The sequence below is a fragment of the Platalea leucorodia genome (assembly GCF_965183815.1).
Source record: "Platalea leucorodia genome assembly, chromosome: 4".
NCBI lineage: Eukaryota > Metazoa > Chordata > Aves > Pelecaniformes > Threskiornithidae > Platalea > Platalea leucorodia.
The window spans coordinates 74,186,015-74,213,900 of record NC_138826.1 but is presented as its reverse complement, the minus strand read 5'-3'; the positions used below and the strand labels follow the sequence as shown (position 1 = coordinate 74,213,900).

The 27,886-nt window shown below is 41.9% G+C and overlaps 1 protein-coding gene across 1 annotated transcript; it reads right to left on the bottom strand.

Annotated features, from left to right (window-relative positions):
• On the bottom strand, positions 1–27,460 carry AGBL3 (AGBL carboxypeptidase 3; the record flags this gene model as incomplete). Its single annotated transcript, XM_082310204.1, has 14 exons — positions 1–137; positions 2,314–2,362; positions 5,402–5,459; positions 7,601–7,669; positions 12,022–12,088; positions 13,224–13,303; positions 13,466–13,563; positions 14,110–14,236; positions 15,338–15,500; positions 17,624–18,403; positions 18,931–19,069; positions 22,939–23,046; positions 24,610–24,764; positions 27,366–27,460. The coding sequence occupies 14 exons, from the start codon at positions 27,458–27,460 to the stop codon at positions 131–133; spliced, it is 1,995 nt and encodes a 664-aa protein (XP_082166330.1). The 3' UTR covers positions 1–130.
• Positions 27,461–27,886: the final 426 nt, after the last annotated feature.

The window sequence follows — 27,886 nt, the reverse complement described above, 5'->3', positions numbered from 1 at the left end:
GCAGGATTTACTTCTCCCAAAATTTACACCTTGGCTTGCTGTCCTGGTTTTCTTGGGCCTTGTGCTTTTTGAGGGGAGCCTCTCCTTCATTTTCCTTTCTTCCTTTTTTGAATTGCTCTTTGCAGTACGATCACGACCTGAGCCAAAAAGGAGGGAAAAACAAATCCATATCAACTACTACGGAGTTACTACTTACTAAAAAAGTACATCGCTTTGGTTTCCTTCACAAGAAACTGTGGTATTATGGCAGAAACATTTCCTTTACTAAAGGAGAGCCACAGCATGATTCAAAACCTAGTACTAAAATGTGGAAACTTCAGCCATAGGCACAGGACCTGGTTTTATTGCTCCAGTGATATGATATTCTCTTGACCCACCCTGGAAAGGCTAATTCCAACATTTCACAGAATCAGACCATACATCCCCTTATGGCATGCTGATACATATGAAAAGCAATGAACTGATAGCTAGAGCCTCTTCTACCAGAAACTGCAGAAGGATAGTGCAGGGTCAGAGGCACTATGCTTTGCCATTATGTTGAGATTTTCCAAGCTCTTTTCCCTGGGCTGTTCACAAAGAGGTTAATGAGCTTCTGGACCTCTGGTGTCTCAGCTGGGAAGCTCCATGCCACTAGTTCTGGTATCTGCCAAAGCGTATCAGCTGCCGCTGAACACATAGGAGCTTTCCCGCACTGCTAATGTACTGCTACCATCTGTCTTATGTCTTTCAGTACCTTGAGATAGCAAGACCAAGAAACCCACCAAACAGAACTAAATCTTATTCTTTGGTGTACTTCGAATAGAACAATAACTGAGAAACCTTTTAAATATTGAAATGTCTTCTCTGCAGACTTGGGAGACACTTTTGCTATTGTGTTTCTTCATCTCCTGGGAGGCCAGATTAAAGTTGGATGAATGGACATTTTCTCTTGTGGACAGGATCGTATCATGGCACACACTGTTTCCTGCCTCCTGTGGCACAGATGGCTTTTCATGATTGCCTTTAGCATCATGGGTGAGATTTTCAGAGTTAAAACACACAGAGGTCAGGCCAGAGAATATTTTATCTCCACACAAATTCATGACAAGATATACATAAAGATGACCACGCAAAACAGAAAACCCTTGCAGGTAAAATTCCTGCTACTTTAGTCTGAAGCATTTCCTAAGAATCATATGAGAAAAAAAAGAGAAAAAAGAAAAGAAGTAATTTATTGTATTTCAAACTACAATGAACCACAATGCCATCATACCATCTTAATGATGCTATTGCCAATATTATGTAGCCACTACACCACTATCCCTTCTGAGTCAGCCAGAAGTACTCATCACAGAAGCACCAGAGGGTTACCTTGTCATCACAGAAGTAAAGACAGACACCAAATACATTTCTTTCCTCTTTTATCAGGGGAAAGCCTACAATTTTCAAGTTTGTGTAGCAAAGTCTGAGCTGTAAGGTGCAAAGCTGGAGTCCTTGAAATAATTTAGTGTGAACAAATTAATATGTATTATTTCATAAGGTGTTTGTGGCAGGATCCGCTGCAATCCAACTAGCTAGCTAACTCCACTTTGCTCTGTTACCCAACAACAGCCACATGTATGCTTGGCAAGTCACAGAACATTTTATGCTATCAGTAGGTGGGTACCTATGAAAGTAATCGACACTGATGATTGTCAGTGTTACTGCCATGGGGCCTTGCACACCCATAAGTGTGTACAACCTTCATTGTTCACCATCAAAGCATCAGAACCTAGAAGTGAAGGGAATGCGCTAGCAATGAGCTATGCACCAACACCATGACAATATTGTGATTTTAAGATATCCAACCATTCTAAACTAGAAAATGTCTGTTTTGGACTGTCTGTGCCACCTAGCCTGGCTTGGCCTTTATTTTCTCACCTCTGCCCTGTTTCTTAGTAGCTGCATGGCCCTATCTTCTCCCTCCCTCCCAAGGCAGCAGCAATCATCCCTTCCTCCAGAAAAGCACCAGATCAGTGCCTGTGTGCTGGTGAGTCCAGCAAAGCTGGGGAAAGGAGCTTCAGCTATGTGCTGAAGGAGGGGGTCTGGTGCTCCAGATGAGATGAAGGAAAGAGGATTCTTTGCTTCTCTACTGTCACCTTCCACTGCAGTCTCAACCATGGGATGAAGTGGCCAAGGACAGCTGTCTAGCTTATGAATGAAAAAATGAAGCACAATGTCAGAGGAGCATAAAAAGGAGGAGAGTGTATTTGTAGAGAAATCAGGCAGGGATCATTCTCTCACTCCTGCTTTGTGAAAAATGCTAGGAACCTGTAAAATATAACAGTATCCTACCTGAAATCCTCTCCTACTTGTTTGGCAGAGGCTGTAATTGGCAATTTTACTGTAAAAAGTAGAAAAAAGAAAAATCTTGAAAGTGCACATCAGATCTCTTAAAAAAAGCAACACAATGAAACATCCAAGTTTTGTCTTGGCCAGTTCAGACTCAATAACTGCCTGAGGCTGATACAGTTCCTGTAACTCTACTTACTTTAACAGTGAGTAGTTACAGGAAGTAGAGCTACAGCAAGCAGATATCACTGGACATCAAGCCATTTACTCAGATGACTAGTTGTGGGGATTAAGACTTTCTTCATATTGAGCGGATTCCAACTCACATGCCCACCTCCCCTTCTTCATCTATTGCCTAATAAAGGCTGTTTTGGGAAAAAGATACTCTAGGTAGCTCCCATTGAAACTGTTCCATAGAACTGTAAATCAGGAAGTGAAGGTGCCAAAGGCAACATGATTATTTTGTTTTGGAAAACATGCAGCTCAGTTGAAGAACATGTTCTCAGTCCTAGTGTCTGCTCCAAGGAAACAAGTGTTTGACATTCAAATGACACTGGACTAGAGTCATAATAGACATCTCCAGAGCATGAGTACTATGGGGAGCCCCACTGGTCAAGCAACATGGGCGGGAGCGGGAGTGAGGAGCTGGTGCCACCCGACTGATCTTGACAGGCGATATGTGCTCATGGGCTGTTCAGCTGCTAGTGCTCACAGCAGGGTGGCTGTCTGTGCAAGAACAAGGTGCCCTGGGGCATGAGCAGTCCCAGCACCCAGGGAAGCTAGAAGTTAAGTAGTGTGGCAGCATCCAGAGTGGTGGTGTCACTGCAGTCAGGCAGTGGCTGAACAGGGGCCCAGAACAGGTGACTTGAAAGTACCTGAATGACAGCAACTTTTTGGCTAGAAATTGTTTCCTCTCAGGTACATGTATAGCACCTGCCTTCACTACACACCCACCCTGCTGATCAGACAACTCTGGAAGAGCAGTAGGGGGGAGAAAAAGGGGATATAAAGTGTTTTACAGGCTGTGGGATAGTACTCCAGTCCAGATCTAAAAAACACAGTAAAAAAATATTAACAGCCAGGATTTGTTGTTGTTTTTTTCCTTCCTTCCTCTAAGCAACGTCAATTCCAGGAAAGCCTAGAAGAACGTGTTCTGTTACATACCCTTGGGCATAGTACACGATAGCTAGGAATGAACAGCTGCAGCTGGGGGAAGAAAGTGCTTTGAAGTCACCCAAGCTTGCAAAAACATTTAAAAATTCATTCTTTACTAATCTCCTCTTTTGCAGGCAAGCCCTCATCAGTCTTAACACTTAAATGTACTTAACTGTACCACACTTAAACTGTACTTAAACTGTACTTAACCGGATCGCCTGTCCCACAGAAGCCAATTACAGCTGTAATGACTTGTGCCTAGACTTAGAGGCTGGCAGAGGGGAGTCACTTTTAACTTCATCTTTCCCTCCGTACTGCAGGTGGCTCATGTATCTTCTTTCTCAAGACACGGATCTCCAGCACATTGGCTCCTGTGACAGGCATGGCCCTAGCACTGATGGCAGGTGAAGACCATATCTCCTTGAGTTGCAAAATCACTGCTGCAGCCCAGGCCCCTGGCTTCTCTCTCAGCATGACCTGATCTGGCAGATGCAGCTTACCAGCCAGCTGTGGACCAGGTTAGCTGCAGCTGGCTTTAGTGCTGCACTGCAAATACCTCACCTGCAGGGTATGGTGAGGCAGGAAACTACTAGGTAAGGTCCATGATCAACGGGTGAGATGAACCAAGTCTGACAGTCTATGGGGAGGCATATCTCTTGGACATAAATAATATTTACAACATTTTGAAGCTCCTTTTATTCTAAACAAAGAGGTGCTTTATACTGTTGATACAGAATTTCATTAATAGTATTTAATCCACCTGGCCAAAATAAAGTAGGGAAGGCAAAACACAGGAAAACCTTCCACTTATATTTTCATAGTTTTAAAAAATACATTAAGAACACAGGATCCTCTCAATCAATGAATCCTGTCCTCTCCTATCGCAGGCACATCCTTCCTACAAACCCTTTCACAAACCAAATATTTATCTGTTAGTTTTCCAGCTACCATGCTACTTCATTTGATTTTCTTCTGGTTAAGTTCTCCAAGACAAGAACAAAGTAGTCATAAGGTAGAATAGCTCTGGGTGCATGTCTGAGAAAAACAAGACAGGAATGCATAACCAAGGACAAAGCCATTACTAAAACCTACCGCTACGGCATGACATTGTTAGATTTGCAGCACCTGAAGTGTGAAAATCACATGAATAAAGACCGTCCTGAGAATAAATTCCAGTATCCTTAATGTAGGCAGAGAATAAGTAATATGTTCTCACATTCCTCTCTTTAACTGATCTGTGATAGCTCCCTATGAACCTATAAAACTCACAGATTTATATTAGAACACAGATAGTATGTATGACTACTTTAGTATTTCTCATCCAGTCCTCATTGAGGAATTCTAGATCTCTGGGTCATGAAAACAGCGGCTGAAGTATCATTCTGTATAATTTGCTGACATAACATCTGGAAAAGATTTTAAAACTCTTACATCAATGAGAAGAATCCTTTTTTTTTTTTCCTTTTCTAATTCTTGGAATATTTCATGAGGCTTGTTTAACTGTGTAGGAGATGTCTGTACTGAAACCAAAAAGTCCTGGTTGATCCCAGTTTTCCATAGGATTTGGGCTGCCTTGTTTGACTTCAATGAAAGTTTTCTCCTCTTGTCTCTCTGGACCAAACGAGCACATTATTACAAATGTGTGTAGCTTGCTGCCAATAGGAACAAATATTTTTTCACCTCTCTGGAATTTGCCTCGGCCTCAATTTTTCTCCAGTGAGACCATTCCCAATCAACAAAGCAGAGTCTAATAATGCAACAAAGACAGTTTAAACTAAAGAAAAATGAGCTCTTCCAAATGCTAAGACTGCGTGAAATCACAGCCAAAGAACTCTGTACTTATCTTTTTGGGACATACTCTTTACTGAGGTTTGCAATTGTAGAAAAAAAATGGCTTATTGTGATTTTAAGAATTAAACAAACATATAATGTTTACCTTTTTTCACTGGGTCAGGTACCTGAAATATCTTATGTTGAGTTTCAATGCCCTGAGTCTGTGAAACAGAGTAGAAACAGGAATGAATTATTAATATTATTAAGTTCCAAAAGATTGAATGACAAAAAGGTATTATTATCTTTATGATCAGGCACTTCATGGCTTGTTCAAGGAGCGTACACTAGGTTAGGACAGGGGAAGCTTGGTAAGGGTTCAATAACTAGTGGGAAAACAGTTAACATATAAAGATCAGGCTTTTCCTTTTTCTTTTTTTCTTTCTTTTTTTTTTTTTTTTTTTTTTTTTTTTAAGCAGAAGGAAAACTAGGCATTCAGTATTTGGCCTGATTTTCAAAAGCACAGAAAACTCAGCAACTTGTGTTCACTTTACAAGCTGTTGGGTGCTTGTGAGAGATGCGCTTGACCCCTTGACCAGACTGGTGGTGGTTTGGTGCAGGCTCTGGAAGAGGTAAAGGCCTCAGCTGGGGCCGGGCCGTGAACTCCTCTAGTTACAGTCTGTTCTCTGAAAACTCACAAAGGAGCAGAGTGACACAGTGAGCATCGATGCATATGAGCTTGGAACACCAATCATGTGATTTACACGAGTGCTGGGTGGTTTTTCCAAGACTCATTTATCAAGGAACAAAGAAAATTGTGTGTACAAGGAGCCTCGTGTGTTCCCACTGCATATAATTTGACTACGAGCCAACCACTTCATTCCATAAGTATGACAGCCTAAGCGAGCCTTTTCTGAGCTCTCCCTGCTAGGCAGCATGGCTGCACGGCAGTGATCTCCCCCTGAGCTGGGACACCTCTCAAGGTTGCTCCTCGACGCAGAGAGACCTTTTATGAATGGCAGATCTTTGGTAACCAACCCATATGGCCCATAACCTTGTAGTATGATAACTTTGATTTTGTCTTGGTAACTTTGATATTGCATGCTGAATTGATAAATTTTGCATATATAATCCCTTAGACATAATCCATTGTCCAAGTCTGAGACTAAGATTGGACCTACCTGCACCTAAACTCCATCAGGAGTTTAGAAAGCAAGGGGGCCTACTCTGAACCTCATGACTCAACGGGAGGGTCTTCCTTATTCTTTTGCATCCCTGGTCTTTCTGTGAATCATTCTAGCTTCCTTTGTGTGTTTCTTCCATGCAGTAATTAATAGAGTGAACCTTGCCATCGAACTTTGTTAAGTCGTACTTTTACGACATCATATTAAACCCACTTTCGCTAGTATCTTTGATGGTGATTCCTTAAGCGATCTAAATCACTCATTCGTGACAAACTGATGTAGTCAGCAGAATCCTAAATCAGGATTCACAACAGTGCTCAGCATTATGAAAAATATTTAAGTTAAATTCCTTTTCATGAAAGTAGGAACATAACATTACACTCCACTGTTTTCATCTAGGATTTTTAAGTGTTTGTCATCTACAACGAGGCTCACATTTTCTAAATAGTTATGTAGGATGCCAAACAGGAATAATGGAGAAGTGACATTTTTAAAAAAGATCAGATCTTATACCAGCTACTCTGACAATGACCTTTTAATAAACTTAATCCTATGGTAGTTGCTAGGCCAGCTAATGCTGAGTATCAAATCACACACTCTGAATGGCTGGAAGGGGCATGATGCAGCTTTACAAATATTGCCAGCACAAGTATTTCAGAGCTGGGGCTTGGCAATGATTCCAGAGTTAATTAAAAAATTTACTGCCTGTTTCCCTAGAACGTCCTGTGACCTTTTCCTTCCTCCTCTCTTCACAGCACTCTACTGGACTGGAAAACACAATAGAAAATATTTTAATGGACTTGGCAAAAACCTTGTTCAATGGACCTGGAAGTGGAACAGGTCCAGCTGAGGGAGTGAGGTGTTAGTAGTTTTGGAGACCAAAGAAGAGCTGGTATAATCTCTAGCTGCAAGGCATATTCCTTGACAGAAAGATCTGAATGTATCAAATATTATATTAATGAGACATAATTTTACCATTTTTTCCTGTCCCAGACTTGTTGATGTTGATACTTCATTCATAGATGAAATAGACAAAAAAGAGCAACGGGCATTCTAGGTCAGCAGCTTTTGGTGACAAAATTGTTTGTCTAAAGTTACAGTGGTTGAATTAAGTTATCATATGTCAGTCTCTGGTCAGAAAAAGAGCACAACATGTTTCTACCGGGATGAAAAATACTCACATTTTTGCTTTCATTACTTCTGTCCTTAGCAATGCTGTGAAAATGTTCTCCTGATGTTTTGGTTTTTTCCTGCACAGAAAATAATATGTAACCATTTTGATTCATAAGGGAATATTATAGTTGCAAAGAAAAAAAAAGAGTTGCAAATAAACATGATAATCACAATGCCAGAAGGAACACATGTAAGCAAGCTGCTCAATATTGAATTCATTATGCTGTTCTGTTCAGCAAATATTTATGAACCTGGACACAAACATATCGTATTGACAAGGGACCTCACTTCCTACTCAATTTGGCTTGTTTATTTTTAGTCTGGGAACCTGGAGAGCCAGGCTTTCCCAGTAGTATTAATGGCCACTGCTCTGTTTTTCCAACATAGGGGCCTCTGAAAAGAAAGATTGGCATAAAATGCAAAAAGCTTGGGAAGCATGGGTCTACTTATTGAACCAATGAAAGCATTAATAAAGCAGCCAGCATCATAATGTTTATGTACATAAAAAGAATATTACTCATCAAAATACTAACGTGATGTCTTCTTCCAAATAACAGTTTGCTTTCTCTAGGCAACAATAACAGTGCTCCTATTTTACATCTGAGGGCCATATAGTTTTCCAGGCTGAACATCAGCAAAGTGCCATTGAGGGCTACAAACAGCTCCAGCATGAATTTCTGTCAAAAACTCTACTGTACCTGTGATATTCCTTGCTATTCACCTTTTTCAAATGCCTTTAAGAACTTCCATCAAGAAGAACAACAGAAATTTTGGTAAGTCTTTTGATCTAATAACCTTAATTAGTCACTGAAGTAGATCCACATGGGAAAATGTGCATAATCATGAGAAGAACAAAAGAAAGAAACTTCTTTCAGGAATTGCCATGTACTGTTCTTTCAAACTCGTTAGATAAACTGTTGTTACTTTCTTTACATAGTAACAGTATCGCTGATGTGTTTTGCTCCCAGTATACATTCAGCAAAAGTGCTTTAATTCATTGCATGAAAGATGCATGAATGCAATTCATACAATTTCACTGCATGAAAGATGTCTTTGCCTATGTTTCAGCACAGAAATTACAGAAAAGGACCTAGTGAAGTTCCACTCAACTAAGAGTTTTGCGATGTATACCAGCGTTTATAAGTATTGGCAGACGTACCCTTACAGAATTGGGCTCTTAGGTGGCCAAAGCTGTGTTCAGTCCTGAACATGCTCATCCTCTCCTAAGACAGGCATGTGATGGGATGGGATCTATACCCAGAAGGATCTCTGCTGGAAAAGCCTCCTCTTTATTGTGTATTAAATTAGCGACTCATTTCTAAAGTGCAGTCACTTTTGAAATAGGGAGGTTTAGCAATCACTTAAAGCTGTGGTTTCACAGACCGCTGAGATCTCCTAAGGGCTTCCTGCTTCTGAAGGATAAAGTATCTTTTCGTTTGTCCTTGGTCCTGCCTCCCCCATTCCAAACTGCCACTTTGGTCCCTGCTCCTAGCTCGTGCTTTCCTCCATATCCCTTAAACTGGCTCTCATGCTCAAAAAAATGTGTGAACTGACTTAACTCATTAACCCAGCAGAAAACCATCTCATTCTTTTTGCTGGGTGTGTTTCCCATCAGATTAGTGTGTTAAACCAGGTCACGGCAGGGACTGAATATCAGTGGGATATAAGTGGAGGAAATACACAGCAAGGAATGTGACAGGAGGAAACAAGGGAGGACAGAAAGTGACTGTTAAATGCCTTATCACATCATACGAAAAGTCTGTCGGGATGAGGAATATGCTAATCCATTATTTAGTACAGACCCTGAAGTAATTGAGCTTTAACAAATGCTCTTGTGTGGGTTCTGTATGGCTCTTCTCAAGTGTTTCTAGGAAGGCATCCCTACCCTTCTTTGTTCTTGTCTGCTTCTTTTATATATATTAGCAAGCAAGTCTACCAGGTTTAAAAACTAAATTAAATGGACAAGAAACAATACCCCAAATTTCTGCAGTGGTCTTCTGTGTTTGCCTGGACTTCAGTTATCTAAAGCAGTGTTACACCCCTCCAATTCTTTTTCTGAGTTTGAAAGTCCCCTGAAATCACAGTTATCTAACAGGATTCCACGGCTCCGATGTCACCTGGATAAATCTCATTACAGGGCCGTGAGAGATGCGCTGGACCCCTTGACCAGACTGGTGGTGGTTTGGTGCAGGCTCTGGAAGAGGTAAAGGCCTCAGCTGGGGCCGGGCCGTGAACTCCTCTAGTTACAGTCTGTTCTCTGAAAACCCACAAAGGAGCAGAGTGACACAGTGAGCATCGATGCATATGAGCTTGGAACACCAATCATGTGATTTACACATGAATGGCGGATGGCTTTTCCAAGACTCATTTATCAGGGAAAAAAGAAAGTTGTGGGTACAAGGAGCCTCATGCATACCTTTTCTATGGCATGTAATTTGACTACAAGCCAACCACTTTATCCCTGTGACAGCCTAAGCGAGCCTTTTCTGAGCTCTCCCTGCTAGGCAGCATGGCTGCATGGTGGTGATCTCCCCCTGAGCTGGGACACCTCTCAAGGTTGCTCCTTGACGCAGAGAGACCTTTTACGAATGGCAGATCTTTGGTAAGCGACCCGTATGGCCCATAACCTTGTAGTATGATAACTTTGATTTTGTCTTGGTAACTTTGATTGCATGCTGAATCGATGCTAATGAAATGTTATAGAAATTTGGCATGTACAATGTCTTAGACATAAACTATTGACCAAGTCTGAGACTGAGACTGGACCTAGCCACACCTAAGCTCCATCAGGAGTTTAGAAAGCAAGGGGGCCTACTCTGAACCTCATGACTCAACGGGAGGGTCTTCCGTATTCTTTGCATCTCTGGTCCCTCTGTAAATCATTCTAACCTGAGTGTAACTCAATTTTCCTTTGTATGTTTCTTCCATGCAGTAATTAATAGAGCGAACCTTGCCATTGAACTTTGTTAAGTCACACTTTTACAACATCATATTAAAACCACTTTTGCTGATACCTTTATTGGTGATTCCTTAAGCGTTCTAAATCACTCATTAATGACAAACTGGCATACCTGGCAGGATCCTAAATCAGGAGTCGCGACAAGGGCTTGTAATCCCAATCCCTGGGGTGAATACCATGCACAGATGTTTTGCAATATGCAGTTATGAATGAGAGTTATGTGGCAGCCTGCTCAATCTACAGCTCAGTCACAGACATCAGGCGAACCCGTCTGCCTTGCTTCTATTATCATTTATAGACCACAAGGAAACGGCGCTTACAAACATCAGAAAAAAGTGGAATCAATCCCACTGACTGGCATGGTGAGTGTTTCAACACAAACAAGGCTATTTTTAGCAAATAGAGTTTGCAGAGCACATAAAGGGATCCGTGGCAGCTTCCCTCACCACAAATGCACTCACTAGAGCTTATCTGACTACATCATGTTTCAAACTATCATCTCTGAAACTAGATCTAACACTCAAAATCATGTAATTTGTCAACCAGTGCAGTCATCTGAAATGCCTATCTGCATGTTTTGCAGAGTGTTACAGGGGTCACTTCAGCTTTTCATATCCTTAGTACACAGTCTTGGTACTAGTTTCCTCTTTTACTGTTGTTTATTTACTGTTTTTATGTCATAAACAGGAAGCAACAATTTAACAGGAACTATTATTGTTGGCTAAAATTCATCCACAAGCTTTCTAAAAGTAATACACTCGCAGAAGTTTGTTTTGCTTATCTACAGAAAACATCTTGAGTAATATTACTGTAATCACAGGCACCAAAGAAATAAATACCAAGTAAGCAAGGACAAGAAACCATGTTTCAACTCATTCTTTTCAGCAAAATAAGGAAATACACATTTCAGGAAAATAAAATGTCTCATTGACCTCTAGTGAAAGTACTTTGTTAAATCTGGGGCTACATTTGCCTATGAGATTAGAAGTAGGCAATGGGATAGTCTGATGCTGACAACACTTAGCACCAGTGTGAGGACTCGTCTGCATGCGTGAGAGGAGAACACAACTCCTGAACACTCTGAACTGGGTATCTGAAAGTATGGCTGACACCAGCATACATGGGCACAGTATTTCTTGTGCTTTAAGCTGGTGCCCTTCTCCTCCTCACCCTGACCCTATGTCTGCTTACTCAGCTGTACTGCAGAACCTGACAGGTAGAAAGCCACCTTCTTTTGGAACAAAAACACCACCACCTGGACAATCTGGGTTAAGCTATAGGGAAAATTAATACTATTGCTCTGCACTGTTCATTCGGACTGTATCTCTATTGACTATTGATTTGTTAATTACTATTCTGACTGACTTAATCCTAAGGTTCTTCAAAATAGAGCCTGTTAAACTCTAGTGATTCTTTCCCAGTGGCATTCAGGACGGAGATGTAAACAGACAAGAAAAAGTCATAGCATACCTTAGTACCTCGTTTTAGCCTGTGTGCAACAACATCACAGGAGTCTGGGCTGTCAGAAGTTCGGCTGCTGTGAAAGACAAGCATTGTTTTGTTTAATTTCCAAATTTGGTGATTGCAAACTATTTTGCAGCATTCATTCCAACCATTAGCAGGTGTTTTCTATAGTAACCCTAGCTGTAGAGATGTAAATGTGTTTTCCACATGCCTGTCTTCCAGATCCACATTTTAATTTTAGAGACCTACAGCTAACCTGCAAAAACTGGGCATCATCATCTTAGAGAAAGCTTGGTTATTGAAAGAGATGTAATCTATCCAGATGGCACCTCCTGCTTCTACCTAGGTTTCTTTTAGTTCTGCTTCACACACCTTCCCTCTCCCCTCCTAAATCCTCTCACAGAACATCATCCTCTTTGTTCCCAGTGAGCCTTCTCCTAGTTGTCTGATGATACATTAAGATCTTGTGTCTCTTTTTATTTCCTTGCAGTTCAGCACTGGTCATGAATCTCAGCTCTTAATTTCTATACTCTGGGCACCTAAAGTTTGATGAGATAGATCCAACCTACTAATGTTTCCCCAAAAAAGAAATGTACAAAAGTTTTATTCCCTAATAAATGTCCCTAGGGCCACAGCTGTTCAGACATAAATTCCCACCTCTCACAAACCACCTGCACAACTGATCTTGCAGTCACTCACAGTATGCACTGGCACAAGAGGAGCTGATCATGTTTAATAGGCGTATCGTTTGGTCAGCGTACAGATTCTTGGACTGCTATCAATTACCCTGAACTTAACCTCTTTGGGTAAATGGAATCAGACTAGCATCTTCCATGGTTAATAAAATTAGGTTTACACAACATCAAAACAATATACCTTATATTGTGGCTAGATTGCTCTGCAAAATGTAAGGCTGAAAAAAAAGCATACTGATTTAAGTTTTTCAATAGACCAAGCTCTGTACCAATGCAGTTTCATTTCTCCTCACGAAGGCCACCTGGGGGAGATACAGAGCTCTACTTCCAGTGAACTGGCTATTAAGGTTTGGATATAAGATTCGTATGCAATCTTGTAAGCAGTGTTAAATTAAGAAGGGTGACTATTAAAAGTCTAATTTTAGTGACATTTCTAACATTTACTCTGGCACTTTTTATGAGGTGCAGAGAACATATAATAAATTGTGGCATATCTGAATAGTTCGAAGTTACCTGGAATCCCAGTCTAACACATTAGAATTCAGGACCTTGGAGTTCACCCTGGCTTGCTGTTGCACTACTTTCTCGTGTTCCTTCAGGCACAGATAATAATAAGAAACACCACAAATTTAGTTTACTGCTTAAAGAAAGCCATTATCAAATTTATTATTGCTATAGCACTATGGAGTATTATGTTTTGTCACAGTAGGATGAACTGAGGCGGGAGAAAAGACCTAGGGGGGGACTCTCCTTACCTCCTTGTTATGAACACAGTAGCTCAAGAGAGCATCACAGAAATGCTGTCCTATTGACTCCAAGTCTTTCATATCGAAATGGGTGCTTCGTCGGCAGCCTGCAGCATCAATAGGAGCAAGACAGAAATGAAAATGTCACTCATCCTGCTGACTGCTAGGTATCTGTTGTATTTCAGGATGGTGGCTGACTGCAAACTCACATATCTTTCACTGACAGATGCTAGACAGGTCTACGACTGCCAGAGTTTTATACAGATGATATTACAGATCATTATTCTGCCTAGATGAACAAATCTATCCACTCAGAGGGGATTAACTATAACGCATAGTTCACTGATTCCCTATTACAAAATTTCCTAAAAATACAACAGGCTTTAGTTACAGCTTTTAATTTGCCATCCACTAACGCTGTTCTTTCATGATACATATGCAATAATGCTAGTGGTGGCCTGCAAGGCTGCTAGGTGAATGCCCTAGTTTTAGTGTTTTTTCCAACTCTTCTCTTAAATCATCATTCATTTCTATCCAATAAGACAGAACACCAACAAGGGGATGGTAGCTCAAGCTACTATTTTGTATGAAAAACCAAAAATAAAGGTCTTGTTTGACGATTCCTACTAAATAGCTACAGGGAATTGTCTCACCCAACTTAGAGCCACAGATAGAGGCTTCCAAAGTGTAGCTGTTGTTGATGCCCATCTTCCACATTACCACTCGACCTGTGCCTTCTTTGCTCTTTCGTACTCTGAAATGGCAGTCTGGGAATGAGAACTTAAAAGACGGGTACAGGATTAGCTTTTGAAGCAAATGGGAAGATGTATTAATTTCATTTTAACTCTGCAAGTTTTTAAAAATCTTATCTACCAGGTAAACAACTGTGAGTTTTCACTCTACTTGAATATTGCACAACATAGCGCAGAGCATACTGTTATTACTGGTACAATGGTGATGTAGGTGAAATAACAGCCCTTTGATTAAAAGTTTATTTTACTTTAAGGATTTCTGAGACATCTGCAAATAATTTTTCATGTGGCGGTACTTGTTTCTAAACAATCCTATATAGACAGATGACCAGCTGAGTTACCACAAATCCTGTTATATACCAACATGCATATTTACTAAAAAGTTGGAATAGCTCTTCTCTCATGAGTTAATAGACCAACAGTTTGATGCAACCGATCTGGAGCTCACAACCACCTCATTATTGATATCTGAGGAAGACAGCATTAGCTGCAAGTATGCAATGACATCTAGTAGGTTAGTTTCTGTGTTGTTTTATTCCTGAGCCTTTGCAACCTTTCTCGTTTAAAAGAAGCTTACTGCAGTCAGAGTTTGCTGGAAAATGACATATTTTAAAAGCCCTCGTTTCCTACTAGACTTTTTTTTCCTAATTGAAATATCTTACACAAACATGGTGATTTTGACACAATTTTCAACAGATGTTTTCAAAAGGATCCAATCTCAAGAAACATTTTTCTTCTTTCATTTCTTATTTGCTTACTTGTTTGTTTTTAATTATACAATATATTTTAAAGCTGCATTTAATATAAGAGTATACAATATTTAATGTTAGTTTTTGACATTGTTAAAACAATGTTACTTTGATATTCCGGGTTTTTTCATTCTTTTAAAAAAATCTTTAAAAAATGCTAACTTTATGTCCCAATTCAACATGATACATTTTAGAGTGCTGGAATTTCAAAGGAGTTAAAATTTCATATTCCTACCATTTCTAATTTTAGCCAACTGAAGATTATTTTACTGGGTGAAGGGCGGTCTGTTAGTAAATGTGGCACCTTAACAAAAAATTAGGGATCCCAGATGGTGCTTGAATTTTCAGGTGAGTAAGTTTCTAGCCAGACATTTGCTTACCTTATCTGGGCAGCTCTTGCTCAGCAAGAGTGGGAAGACACGTGGATGCACATATGGTGCTTTTGCTTGCTGCTTTCTTTCACAACCATACATGAAGACATTTTGTTTCCTGTTGTGACCATGGATGTCACAATACAGAAAAACATCACGTTCCCCCATCACTCTGCAATATGGGATGACATAGAATACTTTATTAAAAGTGGTTTTTTTTTCCCTCCACCTCAGAAATAAGCCTGAGCTAATATGTTACACTGAAGCTCACGTGTAACCTAAAGAGCAAGAAACCAATACAAGTTTCATACTCTGGGCTCTGTGTTAAACTCTTAGTGTGCTAAATCAGAGCTAAACTGCTCAGTTCCCTCCAGAACAAAACACTTGTCACTGTACAGAAATGAGTGTATGCATCATCAGCCTTTGTCCATGTGTTTGTTCTAACTCTCAGGCTTGGTTATTGTTCTGGTTTCAGCTGGGATAGAATTAATTTTCTTCCTAGTAGCAGGTATAGTGCTGTGTTTTGGATTTAGTATGAGAACAGTGTTGATAACACACTGATGTTTTAGTTGTTGCTAAGTAGTGCTTACACTGGTCGAGGACGTTTCAGCTTCCCATGCTCTGCCCGGTGCACAAGAAGCTGGGAGGGGGCACAGCCAGGACAGCTGACCCAGACTGGCCAAAGGGCTATGCCGTACCGTATGACATCATGCTCAGTATATAAACTGGGGGGGGTTGGCTGGGGGGCAGCGATCACTGCTTGGGGACGGGCTGGGCATCGGTCAGTGGGTGGTGAGCAATTGCATTGTGCACCACTTGATTTGTATATTCTTTTATCATTATCATTATTATTATTTCCTCTTCCTCTGCTGTCCTATTAAAACTGGCTTTATCTCAGCCCACAGGTTTTACTTTTTTTTCCTGATTCTCTGCCCCATCCCACTGTGAGGGGAGGGTGAGCGAGTGGCTGTGTGGTGCTTAGTTGCCAATTGGGGTTAAACCACAACAGTTATATACATCCAGCTCTGTGGATGTGTACACAAGCACATTGTACAGCTGAAACCTGCTATTCTTATCTGCTGCTCTTTCACTATTGTACGTGTTGAATAATACATGCTATACAATTATGAGACTGAAGCATAAATGGCAGTGAAGGCTCTTTCCTTTATCAAACTAGAGACATCAATTTTTATGATGTACCAAGATTCTGCAATGTATTATTGCTTAACCAACTTTTTAAAGAAAACTTGCAGGTAGATACACTGGGATTTAGCAACCCAAAACCCCAATGCCCAATTCATGTCGAAGCAGAGCTCTACAGGGAAGATGTGACAGCACCACAGCTTGTCACCTGGGGCTTTATTCTGGACAGGAGTTGGAAATCCATGGTGGAACTAAGAAGGAAGCAGTAATAAACATATCTGTCTCAGCTGACAGTAGCTGAATATGAGGCTGAAGTTCAGTAGCACTTCAGCAGACATAATTAATATTAACTACAGGGCACTCAAGTGCAGGCTGTCTCCATATAGTAAGACAGAGAGAGGAATTCTCCTGGAAGAGAAGAGGCACAGTGCTCATCCCCTGTAATCAAAGGACCTATGTACCAAAACATTCATTTGAAAGAACACAGATCTTATGTAAAACAGGCTGTAACTAGATTAAACACATTAAATGTACTAATTTTGACATTGGCTTTTCGCACAAGAGTCTTGTTTGTATTAATTTATTACAGAAGTTAAATCAGAGGGATTTAGTTTACTAGCTGAAGGTTAGTTTACTAGCTGAAGGTTTAGTTTTATATCCAGAGTATCAATGTCTGTGACTGAAAGTCTGCATAAGAAATCAAACATATTTGTAGCAAAACATATAGCAAACTTGGCAATCTTTGCTGTCAAATGGACATCTGGGATCTATTCTGAACCTAACTTCCTTCTGGGACGTGGTTATATGCCAGAAAAGAAGAAAATGAGAGAAATAAGGAATGTGATAAGTATATTTTGGCAGAAGATATTGGGGAGAAATGCTGAAAATGTTTTGACGAAAACTCTTTTACTTTGGAGATAAAACTTATTACCAGGAATGGAGAAAGGGTATTAAAGGAAAACCTGCACAATACTGAAGAAAAAAATAACCCACTCTAAATGCAACTGAACGTAAACAAAACAGTCAGAAAGGCTTGGCTACAGGGCAACGATGTAAACAATATCAAAACAACAAGGGACAGAGAAGTCATACTAACAAAGAGAGAGTGAAAAGGAAAATCATCTATTCTAAAGGGAAAGAAAAAGAGGTTACCTTTTGATCATGTTTCGGGTGTACCAGATGGAAGGATAACATTCCTTCACGTTAGATCTGTATTTGCGGTTCAAGTCCTGACCTGTTAAAGAACAGCGGTGATTTCCCACAATCACACCATCTGGATTCAACATGGGTACCACTTTGAAGACAAAATTGTCCCGCAGCAGTTGAGCTTTGCCTGAATCGCCAAGAATGTAATCCAGAAAGCCCTTCATTATCCAGGAACTGTTAGTTTCTCCTGGATGCACCCTCGCAGTTAGTATCACAGCCTTCCTCTTGGTGCCCTTGACACTTTTGGGGGGGTTGGTGATAGTTAAAACATACACTATGTTTCCTGCCAGTGAATGGCACAAGGCGTGAATCTTGCAGAATCTGGACTTCACTGGATCTTTAGAGATGGCCACCAGGTACTCCTGCAGGTTGGAGTACGTGTAAGGATAGCAGTAGGCAAAGTAGCAGGTATCTCGGTCATGAGGGAACTGGAATGTCCACGTGAGTGAGAAATACTGACGTCCACCTTGGCCTGCATTGTTTTTGTAATACTTGATTTCATTTCCAGTCCTTCGCCACCCAACCTTGTGTTTCTTAGCATCGGCTTCTGAGTACAACAGTGGCCGCAAGCCACACTTGTATAAGCTGTTACGCTTGGTAAAATTGACAATAGTGAAGCGATACGGCGTCCCTGCCTGTGTATTGCTTACTTGGAAGTAGTACCACTGCGTGTGTCTGCTTGTGTAGAGGTCGGTGCGCAGGGTCAGCTGGTACTCAAATTCATTGCTAGTAGGCAGAAAGAAGACAAACAGTTGTGATGCTGGTTAGCACTGTAGTATGATGCAGTGTCAAATAATGCGGACTGCCATGAAAAAGCACCCCGCAGGGGATCAGGTGCAAATCCGATTTACACTGTCATAAATCAAAGTCTACGCAGCTGCCAGGAAAAGAAGCCTAATCGCACTGAGTATCTCAATAATGCAACTGCTGTCTTCATTAGGACTTTTAATAGTAACTAGGACTTCTAAAAGCGTTCTCCACACTATGCTTTAAAAGGAGGTGCTTAAGAAAAAGTGTTCAGTTTGTGTGGGTGATTATCACCTATAGAAAACATTCAGTGCTATGGAATGGCTGTCAGATCATTTCATGTGAAGGTTACCTGAAACTACTTTTGAAGCTTATTCAACTAATGTAAAACAAGTTACAAACCCAGAGTAACACATCCTGCTCAGAAACTGATAGCAGGCTGCTGATAATAACAACTCTGATAATAACTCCATCTTAATAAAATTTAAAAAAGATTAGAAACTTACACTTTGACCACCTTCTGCAAATTCCCACTCTCAAACCGTGCTTCGAATATCAGTGTGTTGTCCCCTTCCTCATGGAGGATCTGCTTCAGAGGGCAGAGATCTCTCACGTGGGAGTACATAAACCAGGAGTTTTTGTTAGCTAGGGGAAGGAGCAGAACAGATGTCTTTCACTTCAGTTTGAGTAATTTCAGGGAATACCTGCATCCTTCTGAAAATTCCTTCTAGAAACAGACAACTGCATAGAGCTGAACTTCAAAGCATATCTCAGGTATGCATAAAAGAAACGATACAAAGATTTTGCTTCCCATTCCCACTTAACCTTATGGATTTCAGCCAGCCTAAGATCTGACTGTTTTGGAGGTGCCTGTGTCTCTCTGCACGAGCAAAGGGCAATTAGTACTCTGCACTTAGGCAAAGGAACTGAGTTAGGTGGAAAGACTCTATGACTCAGCTCCCCCAGGTCTTTTCACCAGTCAAATGGACAACTTCCCTACTTAGAAATCATATGTAGCTGACAACTCTTGCATTAGTTTGTTTTTAAATCTGTGTATTCAATTATTCTAGTCTAGAAGTGAAACAGATGATGCCCAGACCCAGCAGCAATCACTTCTATATTGCAAGTGATGTTTTCACATCACATTTAGCATGCAGTTTGAGCCCATGTCTCCTTTTGCTCTCTTCTGCTACTTTTTCTGAGAGGCTCAGGGAGGCGTAACTGAACTTTTTACCACAATCTTCATTACCATAGTTCATTAAAGACCAGAACTTCCACATTTGCCATCAGCAAGAATTTACTTTTTTGGTTGGGAAGTTGTTTCGGTTGCAGAATATTCGTGGCATAATTTTAACAGTCAAGGATCCTCCCTTTACACAACCAAGGCAAGAACTATTTTTAATATTTGCTTTCTCTGTATTGGTGTCAATATGGTGGCAAAGGTGTGGAAACCTGGGGTAATCAAAACTTCCTGTCATGTCCAAACTGTAACCACAAAATAGGGAGGGAAGATGCGTCTCTTCTGCCAAAAGCCAGGAGCCCAGGGATCCTGCTGCAGCGTCAGTGCAGCCGCGCTGGCGACTCCAGCTGATCTCAGCAGCACAAGCTGCGCTCTGACGCTTGAGTTAGGGCCAGCTCAGGGAAAAGGAGGATAGGTGGAAAATGCAGGTATTCCAGGCTGAAACTACGTTCTGTGAGACTGTGGGTTTCACACGGCCGATATCGAACAGGCTGTCTTATCTGCCAGAAGTGAAATTCCCCGCTACATAACTTTCTAACTAGCAAAATGAAGGATTGGTACTGGTGGCCAGATACCGATCGCCAAGCTGTTGTATTCTCAGCTCCCGTATCCTTGCTTCTATCTCCTTACTGCTGGATCCTCCTGAGGATAAACTGCCTCCTTACCACGCTGCCAATTAGGGGGACTGACCCTGTACCATACAGCAGGGTTAGAGCTGCACAGCAGCTCCCGTTCAGATCAGAGTTGTGTCTGCCCTTGCTTGATGAGCTGTGCTAGAGATTTATCCTGCAGCAGTCTGTCTTATTCTCTCCTGTAGAACACTACAGCTCTGACAGTACTACTCAGGGAAGTTATGTAAAGCCAAGGTTCCTATAAGTCGTTTCTCATTCCTTGAATCACTGTTGCCACACGCAAAAGATGCTATATTCAGTGTATTGTTCTTCATGACTGAAGTTACTACAGAGCCACAGGGGCTTTCATTAGAGCAGGGCTGTTAGCTTTGCTAGCTGGGATACCCACTCGAATAATTACTCTCCGTTTAGCTGAAATTCCATTCACAGTTTCTCTACCCTTCCCTTCCTCTTCATGCTCTTCCTTAACATTAAGGAAGAAAAATGCTTCAGTAGTTAAACCAGTAAAACTGTTTCTGAAAACATCTGTATCAGTCAAATGCTATAGAACGAAATGCACAAATAAAAGCTGAGATCTTCATCATGGTATTTTGATGTTTCTGCATGGGAGTCACCATTGGATTGTATTTTTCTCTCCCAAATCAGAGTTTAGGAGGGCCTGTAGGAACTCAGCAGCAGGTAGTTCCCAGACAGGCAGTAAATCCCAGGTCCTGCTGAATTCAAATTCAAATTCAGTGGGCATCAGGAGAGTGCTGCTGCTGTCTCCCGCAGGATGTAGTGGCTCATTACATGCCAGTCAAAGTCTGTGGCACTGAGGTCATAAATCTGCATAAGTACAGATGCCTGTGCTACCCTACAGAGCTTCTCTGCAAGGAGGATTTTAGGGTTTCAAAAATTATATTTATTTCTATATAACTTAGATGGCAGAGCTAGCAAGATTGAGGTTTCTGTCCCAGAAACAGAAAGAAGAAGATGAACTCTATGGGGCTCCAAAGTCCTCCTCCTCCTCCCACCTGCTCCTGTCCTCCAGCTGGCCACAGCGCCCAGCAGCCCAGTTGGCACAAGGAGTCTACTCTCCCTGGTGCTAGGAGGGAAGGGGAAGTAAAGGCTCCAGGGCTCTGAAGTTCTCTGCAGGTCCTGCTACCAGCCAAACCCAAGGCTAGGAGGCAAAGCAGCACACTCAAGGCAGTGAACGTACAATTACAGTCACTTAAAAACTCACCCTGTAGTCAAAAATACTGACTATTATTAGCCATATGTTTAGATGTAGAGTCTTCACAGCGATAGCAAGCACTCATATTCTGCTGCAGCTTGATGTTTGCTACCCCAGGAATTGCTGACTGCCTGTAACTGCCTGTACAACATCATTCCTCCGGAGCAGGAGGGAGAACTGGCCATGCTTAAAGGCAGCAGTTTTCACCACCTCGGGTGGAAAGTTTCATTAATGAACTCTGAGAACCATGATACCAAAACCAGACTTTGCTGCAGAGTTGTACAGGCTGAAATAAGAACCGCTTCCAGTCGCCTGTGCATGAAGTTCAAGTCAGTAACAAAGGACGTGGAAAGTTGCATTTTTAAAGAACAGCAACTAAAGGACCATAACAGAAATCACTGTCCTTGTTTTCAAAAAGGTGCAGAGCTGGGATTCAGAGCGTTCCTGCACATCTTCTCCCTTGCAATAAATTAGCAGGTCCAGTTGCAGCGGACAGAAGTTCCTTCCTAGTCACAGAGCAGTTACCAGTTTTCTTGGCCACCATATGTAGCAACCTACTAGTGAGAGGTAATACATTCATACTGCAGAAGCAGCTAATTTCTAAATAAACGTGACATCAAAGAGTAACAGTGCTTTTCAGTATACTGCAAGCTTTTACCAACTGTGTTGACTTCAAGGATGCCAGCTCCCTTTCAGTTTTGTGCTTCTGAAAATCTTGTGGCAACATCTAGTTATCCTAGGATTGCAAAATTATGATCATCCTTTCTTATCTATGTAGAAGTAGCCCAAGGCCAAAATCAACAACTGCCAGAAGTTCCAAGTTCATCCAAGGCAACTGGATTAACATAGCAAACACAGGAAAGAATAACTCTGATAATCAACTGGTGGTGGTGGAATAAGGAAACTAACTCCCTTCAATTATGTCCAATTAATCCTTGCCAGACTTCGGACCCTGTAATCAAGCACTGACCCAATCTGGCCAGATTTTTTTTCTAAGTCTTGGCAAAACCACTATAGCAAACAGGGTAATAAAATCTTCTCCCAACACAGACATTAGTACTGATCCTGCAGTTACACAGCTCTCATCTTTTTCACTTTCACTTTTGGCTGTTAAGTTACCTTTCTCCACTCATATTTTCACAACAAACTCATTTTAGGCTGGTTCATACTGTTATTCACTGAGAACAATGGCTTGAGCTGAGCTGGACTTCTGAGATGATTAACAGTATAAGCAGAACTTGTGAATGATGAGACAGCTGTGTAACTAATTTCCTTATCTATAGGAAAACAATTTATTCCCAAGTGTCATAAAATAACAATACAAAATCATATTGATTTCATCAGGCTTTGAATTAGGTTCATAAAGGAGATCAAAGCAGGTGCTTCATCTACCTACAGCTGACAGTAAGATTTCTCAGGGTGTTCCCACCTTCTTCTCCTAGATAAATCACAGTGCCTTTGTCAGGAGTTCGGTATGGCGGCGTCATCTCCAAACCTGTTGGAGTGTACATAGGCTCAGGGGTAGTGGGTATCCAATCTGAAAAAGAAGAAACACGCAGAAGGAGTACAAGCAGGAAGATTGTATTAGAGTCTTTATAATATGAGGAACACATTGAAAAGTGGCTCATCCTATTTACACCAGTTGCACATAAAGGAACAGGGAAGCCCCTTTTTCAACCTCATTTTTTGGATCTGTGAACCAATCTTCACTATAACTCTAAATAAAAATACGTATCAATCTGTGCATGGACTAACTTTTGCTGTGCAAACCTACCTCTGTTCCCTGTACAGCTTGCTTACCATTAGGGATGATGACAATGGTGAACATTAGACATCATTGGTACCATTAGGAAAACAGATGCTCCAACTACAGAGCGAAGTCACCGATTGCGGACCACACAGACGCTGCATGGCGATAATGCAGTGTCTCCATGTAACTTGCATAACATCTGCCTGGCATGTCAAAGATCTGTTGAACACCAATGCATTCTGACAGCAGGCCTTTCCTTACTGTAATATCCACAGCAGTCCTATCCCATTCCATTCAAGATACTGGGATCTATTTTCAAAGGTAACAGAATAAGGGCATAGATGTCTCACTCCCACCTCTGTGCATTTCCAATTTCTACTGATTACTTCCAAAAAGCAATTTGTTGTAGCACAGGGACTGTTCAAGTCTTCACTATCTCGTAATAGGTCTGCAGTATGACTTCTGTGCAGACTGCGTAAAAGCAGTTATTAGCTGACATTCATATTTAACCATCTAGCCCTGAAAGGCAGTACTGACATTGCTAGTAACAGGACATGAGATTTGTACTGAATTTGCAAGACCTCAGGACTGAGGCTTGTCAGGTTTGCTCTGTCTGAACTTTTCTTTATCTGCCTGAAGCTTTCTTTCACTCAATTTAGCTGTGACAGCAGTTTCTCTAATTGACCAGATATGTATGGCTAATTTGTTTTATTTTTGTTTATCTTTGTGTGGTACAACCATAGGCTTATACAGACAGCAGTAACAAGTTGTTGTTCTGCGTAGAAGGGCAGACCTAGGGCTGGACAAAACTCATTTTAGGGGTAACAGAGAAGAAGGAAATAATATCTAACACATGTAAAGAACACTGTATACGGTAAATTCAGATGTAACATGGAGCTGCAGACTGATGAAGAAAAAGAAAGGTGTAAGGGTAAGCCCACAAACATATGAAAATGACCCCAGAGTTATTTGAATCCTAGAGCGGGGAAGAAGAAATCATCAATACAAACATTGTATTTCTCCCAGCAAAGGACTCCAGAGGCTGACAATTTGCAACAAACAACCCTTCCCCTCCACTGGAATGAAACCTCTGCAATGAAACCACTGACTTTAGGACCTAGAGGAGTAGTGGAAGGGGAAGCCAGGAAAAGGCTGTGAACGAAGCATATGTACAACAAATTTAACTGCATTATTATTTTTTCTTTTTCTGTAGCAATTAAATCTGGACTAATAATGATTTCTATCTTAAGATTTCACTTGTACTAACAATAAATTCTTGGCTTTATTTATATATAAGGTGTGCTTCCTCTTTGCCATACACAAGATTTTAAGCATAACACAATAACTTACCAATGTGCTCAATTCTGTCCCCGATGACTTCACACTGGTGTGGCCAGTACACCAAGGAAAACTGACCGGCAGGTGACGAGTCATCCAGATTCTGAGGCTCCTGAGGATGGGGCACCACTGCCTTTGAGTCAGATGATAACAGAATCTGTTTTGCCCTTGGAAAAAGATGAGCACAAACAGAATCTATAAGAAAGTGAAAGAACCCTCACATCAGTCTCTATTGCTCTTCCGAGGGGAAACAGGCTGCAGAGGTTATCTATCTAAGTGAAATTAACATAACTAAGCACGGCACAATAAAATTACATCCCACTGAAATGTAAATTTAATGCTCCATCCTATAAACCACACTGAATTTAAAAGTAGCGTTGAATGAATGGTTAATTCATTAAACCACAAAGCACATCAAGTATTCAACTGCAGCAGGGAGTAGCTGATTTGGGTTCCTATGGAAAATGTTGGCACCTTTTATTATTGCTGCTTTTATTACTAGTGTGTTATGGTAGGGCTTACAATCTCAATGTCTGAGTCAAAATCTGTGCTGTGCAGTATTATACAAATAACAAACAAAGCTTATTCCTACTAAACTTATCACACAGAGTGTATGCAACAATGAGATAGTACTGGCTAGCATGACAGAAGAGATAACAATCTGATGCTATCATGAATTTTGTAAAGCAACAGAGACATTTGGAGGATGGGCGGGGGTGTCTTTGCTTGTCAGCAAGGAATTCTTCAAAGTTATGAGAAGCCACTTGAATGAAAACAAGATAGGCAGAGAAAAGGCTTTGAAAAAATCTAGTAATTGGATGATTAGGACTGCTGGTACTGTGTACTGACCACAATACTGTCCTGAGAAAATTACTTGTCTTTGTCATAGATATGAAAATATCCCCTTTCAAAGCATTCTCTGACCTTCCTGCTATCTACTTAGAGCAGGCCAAAAGATAGGAGTTTGGTTTCATGGGAAATTTTTTTGTATTTGCTTTGGGTCTGAATCAGATACCAGCACCCGTAAGACTTATTTTACCAGAAAAAAATTCTAATCATCTTTAGACCTGGTTTCTAGGCCTACCTCACAACCAACAAAACATAATAAGCAAAAGTGCTTCACCTGAAGCATCTGGTTTCAAGTGCAGATGACATCGTATGTGAAAAGTAAATGAATTAAAAACAAAACTGCTGAACCCATTTTTAAACTCTAGTGGATACCTAACTAGTGGATACCTGGCTACTATAATGCCAAATCAGTAACTGGTGATCAAGGGCATGCTGCAAGATGCGACTGAGATAACTACTTACCTAGGTCAAGAATCATAAAATGTCACTAGATCTAACTCCAATTTTCTTTAGAGCTTGACAGTTATGTGAGCACTAACGCCTTCCCCCTTCTCCTTATTCTTCCACCCTGTGGTCTTACAGGAAGACATAGGGGAATAATTGAAAGGGTCCTAACCTGTAAGAACAGCATATTGCTGACTGTCCTCTGTCACAAATGAGTTAGGGGGGCCTTCATCCTAAAAAAAAAAATTAAAATACTAAAATAAAATCGGAAGTCCACAGTAGGACAGCTTGTTTGTTTGTTTGTTTGTTTGTTTTATTTTCAGGGAGAAGACCTGCCTCTGTTTTGGTTTACTTTATGGCCTGCATAAGAATTAGGCCAAATCTGCATGTTCATGTACTCTATCATTATTCCCAGCCGCTGCTCAGAGGAGACATGCTTTCACTTGTCCTCTTTTGCTTCCCCAGTGCCTCTCTTGTGCAGTTCTAGCATTCCTACTGTTGCGTGAAAAGCTAGAGCAGAAAACCGATATAAGAAAAAAATGTTTGGTTTTCAGCTGCATTAATTAGCCCTCTGATCCCACTCATCAAAGAAGCCTAGGGATGTAAGAGCAGGAGAAGCAATGGAAACCAATCGCTAGGCCAGCCCTTCTGGTGGCAGCCCAGATATACGCCACAGTTATCCCAAAGCAATAATGACTAGAACAGGGAGGTGAGGAACTTGATACTGGGGAACTGAGACGTAACACTTGGCAAAAAATTAAAAAAGCACCACTCTGCAGCCAAAGTGCACGTGGGCTGTGAAAAGCAACCAGCTACCCTGGGTTAAATTTGAAGCACATTGGCAAAGCAGCACAGAGACAACAGTGCTTGTCGCCTTCACTGTGCTTAACATAGAACATTTATTTCCTGGGTTTTCAATCTAGTCCCCTTTCATTAACATCATATTCAGTTAAAACCCAGATTTCCCTCCTGAAATATGAAAAAAATGTTGATGACATCAAATGCATTTCACAGCTGGTAAAAACACTCAGCTTTATTTACTGCTCCTGTTTACATTCACCACATCGGCAAACACGATACAGGGGCTTCTAAAAACCTGCTAGTCCAGTAGCTGATCGGGAGGTCGATTTTTACAGGTCAAGCACTCAAGATAGCTCACAAACCAACGCACGGCTAAAATCGCGAGGCAGAGGAGGCAGAGGATTTTACTCTGCTCGCTGACACGGACAGCGCCAGGGATGAGCTCCCAGGACCGGGACCTGGGCGCTGCCATACACAGCCATGTCCCGACATTCAGCTTACGGACAAGCGCGCTCTGCGGTGCATCTCGGATGCCTGTAGAAACGGTGTGTCACCGGGGCTGCTTACTGATTTCCTTACGACCATAAGAAGCAATTACTTCTAATGAATTACAGCTGATTTCCCCGTCAATCTGGCACCGCCTCAGAAGGGGGGCAGGCACCGAGGGGACTTACTGGGCTGCCTTCCTCCCCGACGGCGAGGCTCTCCCCGTCCCGTCCCCTCCCGCTGCCCGCCGCCGCCGAGGGCCCCGGGCGGCGGGACAGGGCATGCCGGCGAGGCGGCGGTACGGCCGGGGCCCCGGCCTCCGCGGCGCCGCTGCCCCCTGCCCGCCGCGCCGCAGACGGCAACGGCCGCGAAACCGCCGCAACCGGCCCCGCTCCCCGCCCCCCCGCCCCGTTCTCGCGAGAGTTCGGTGCGGGCCCCGCCCGCTGCCGCTGGGCCGGGCCCGGGGCCGGGGTGGCGGAGCGGCCTGGCGGGGAGGGGGTGCCCGCTGGGAGCGGTGCCCGCGGGGCTGCGTTAGCCCCCGTCGCTGGGCGGCTGGGCAGCGGGGGCCGAGTCGCAGGCTTGTGCCGCAGTGTCCCCGCCTGGCGAGCGCAGCGTGGGGGCGCCGCCGTCCTGAAGAGGCCGGAGGTGCAGCGGGGCAGGAGCTGTGCAGCGGCTTCCCTGCGCCTTCTGGTGCTTCTGCTGGCTTGGG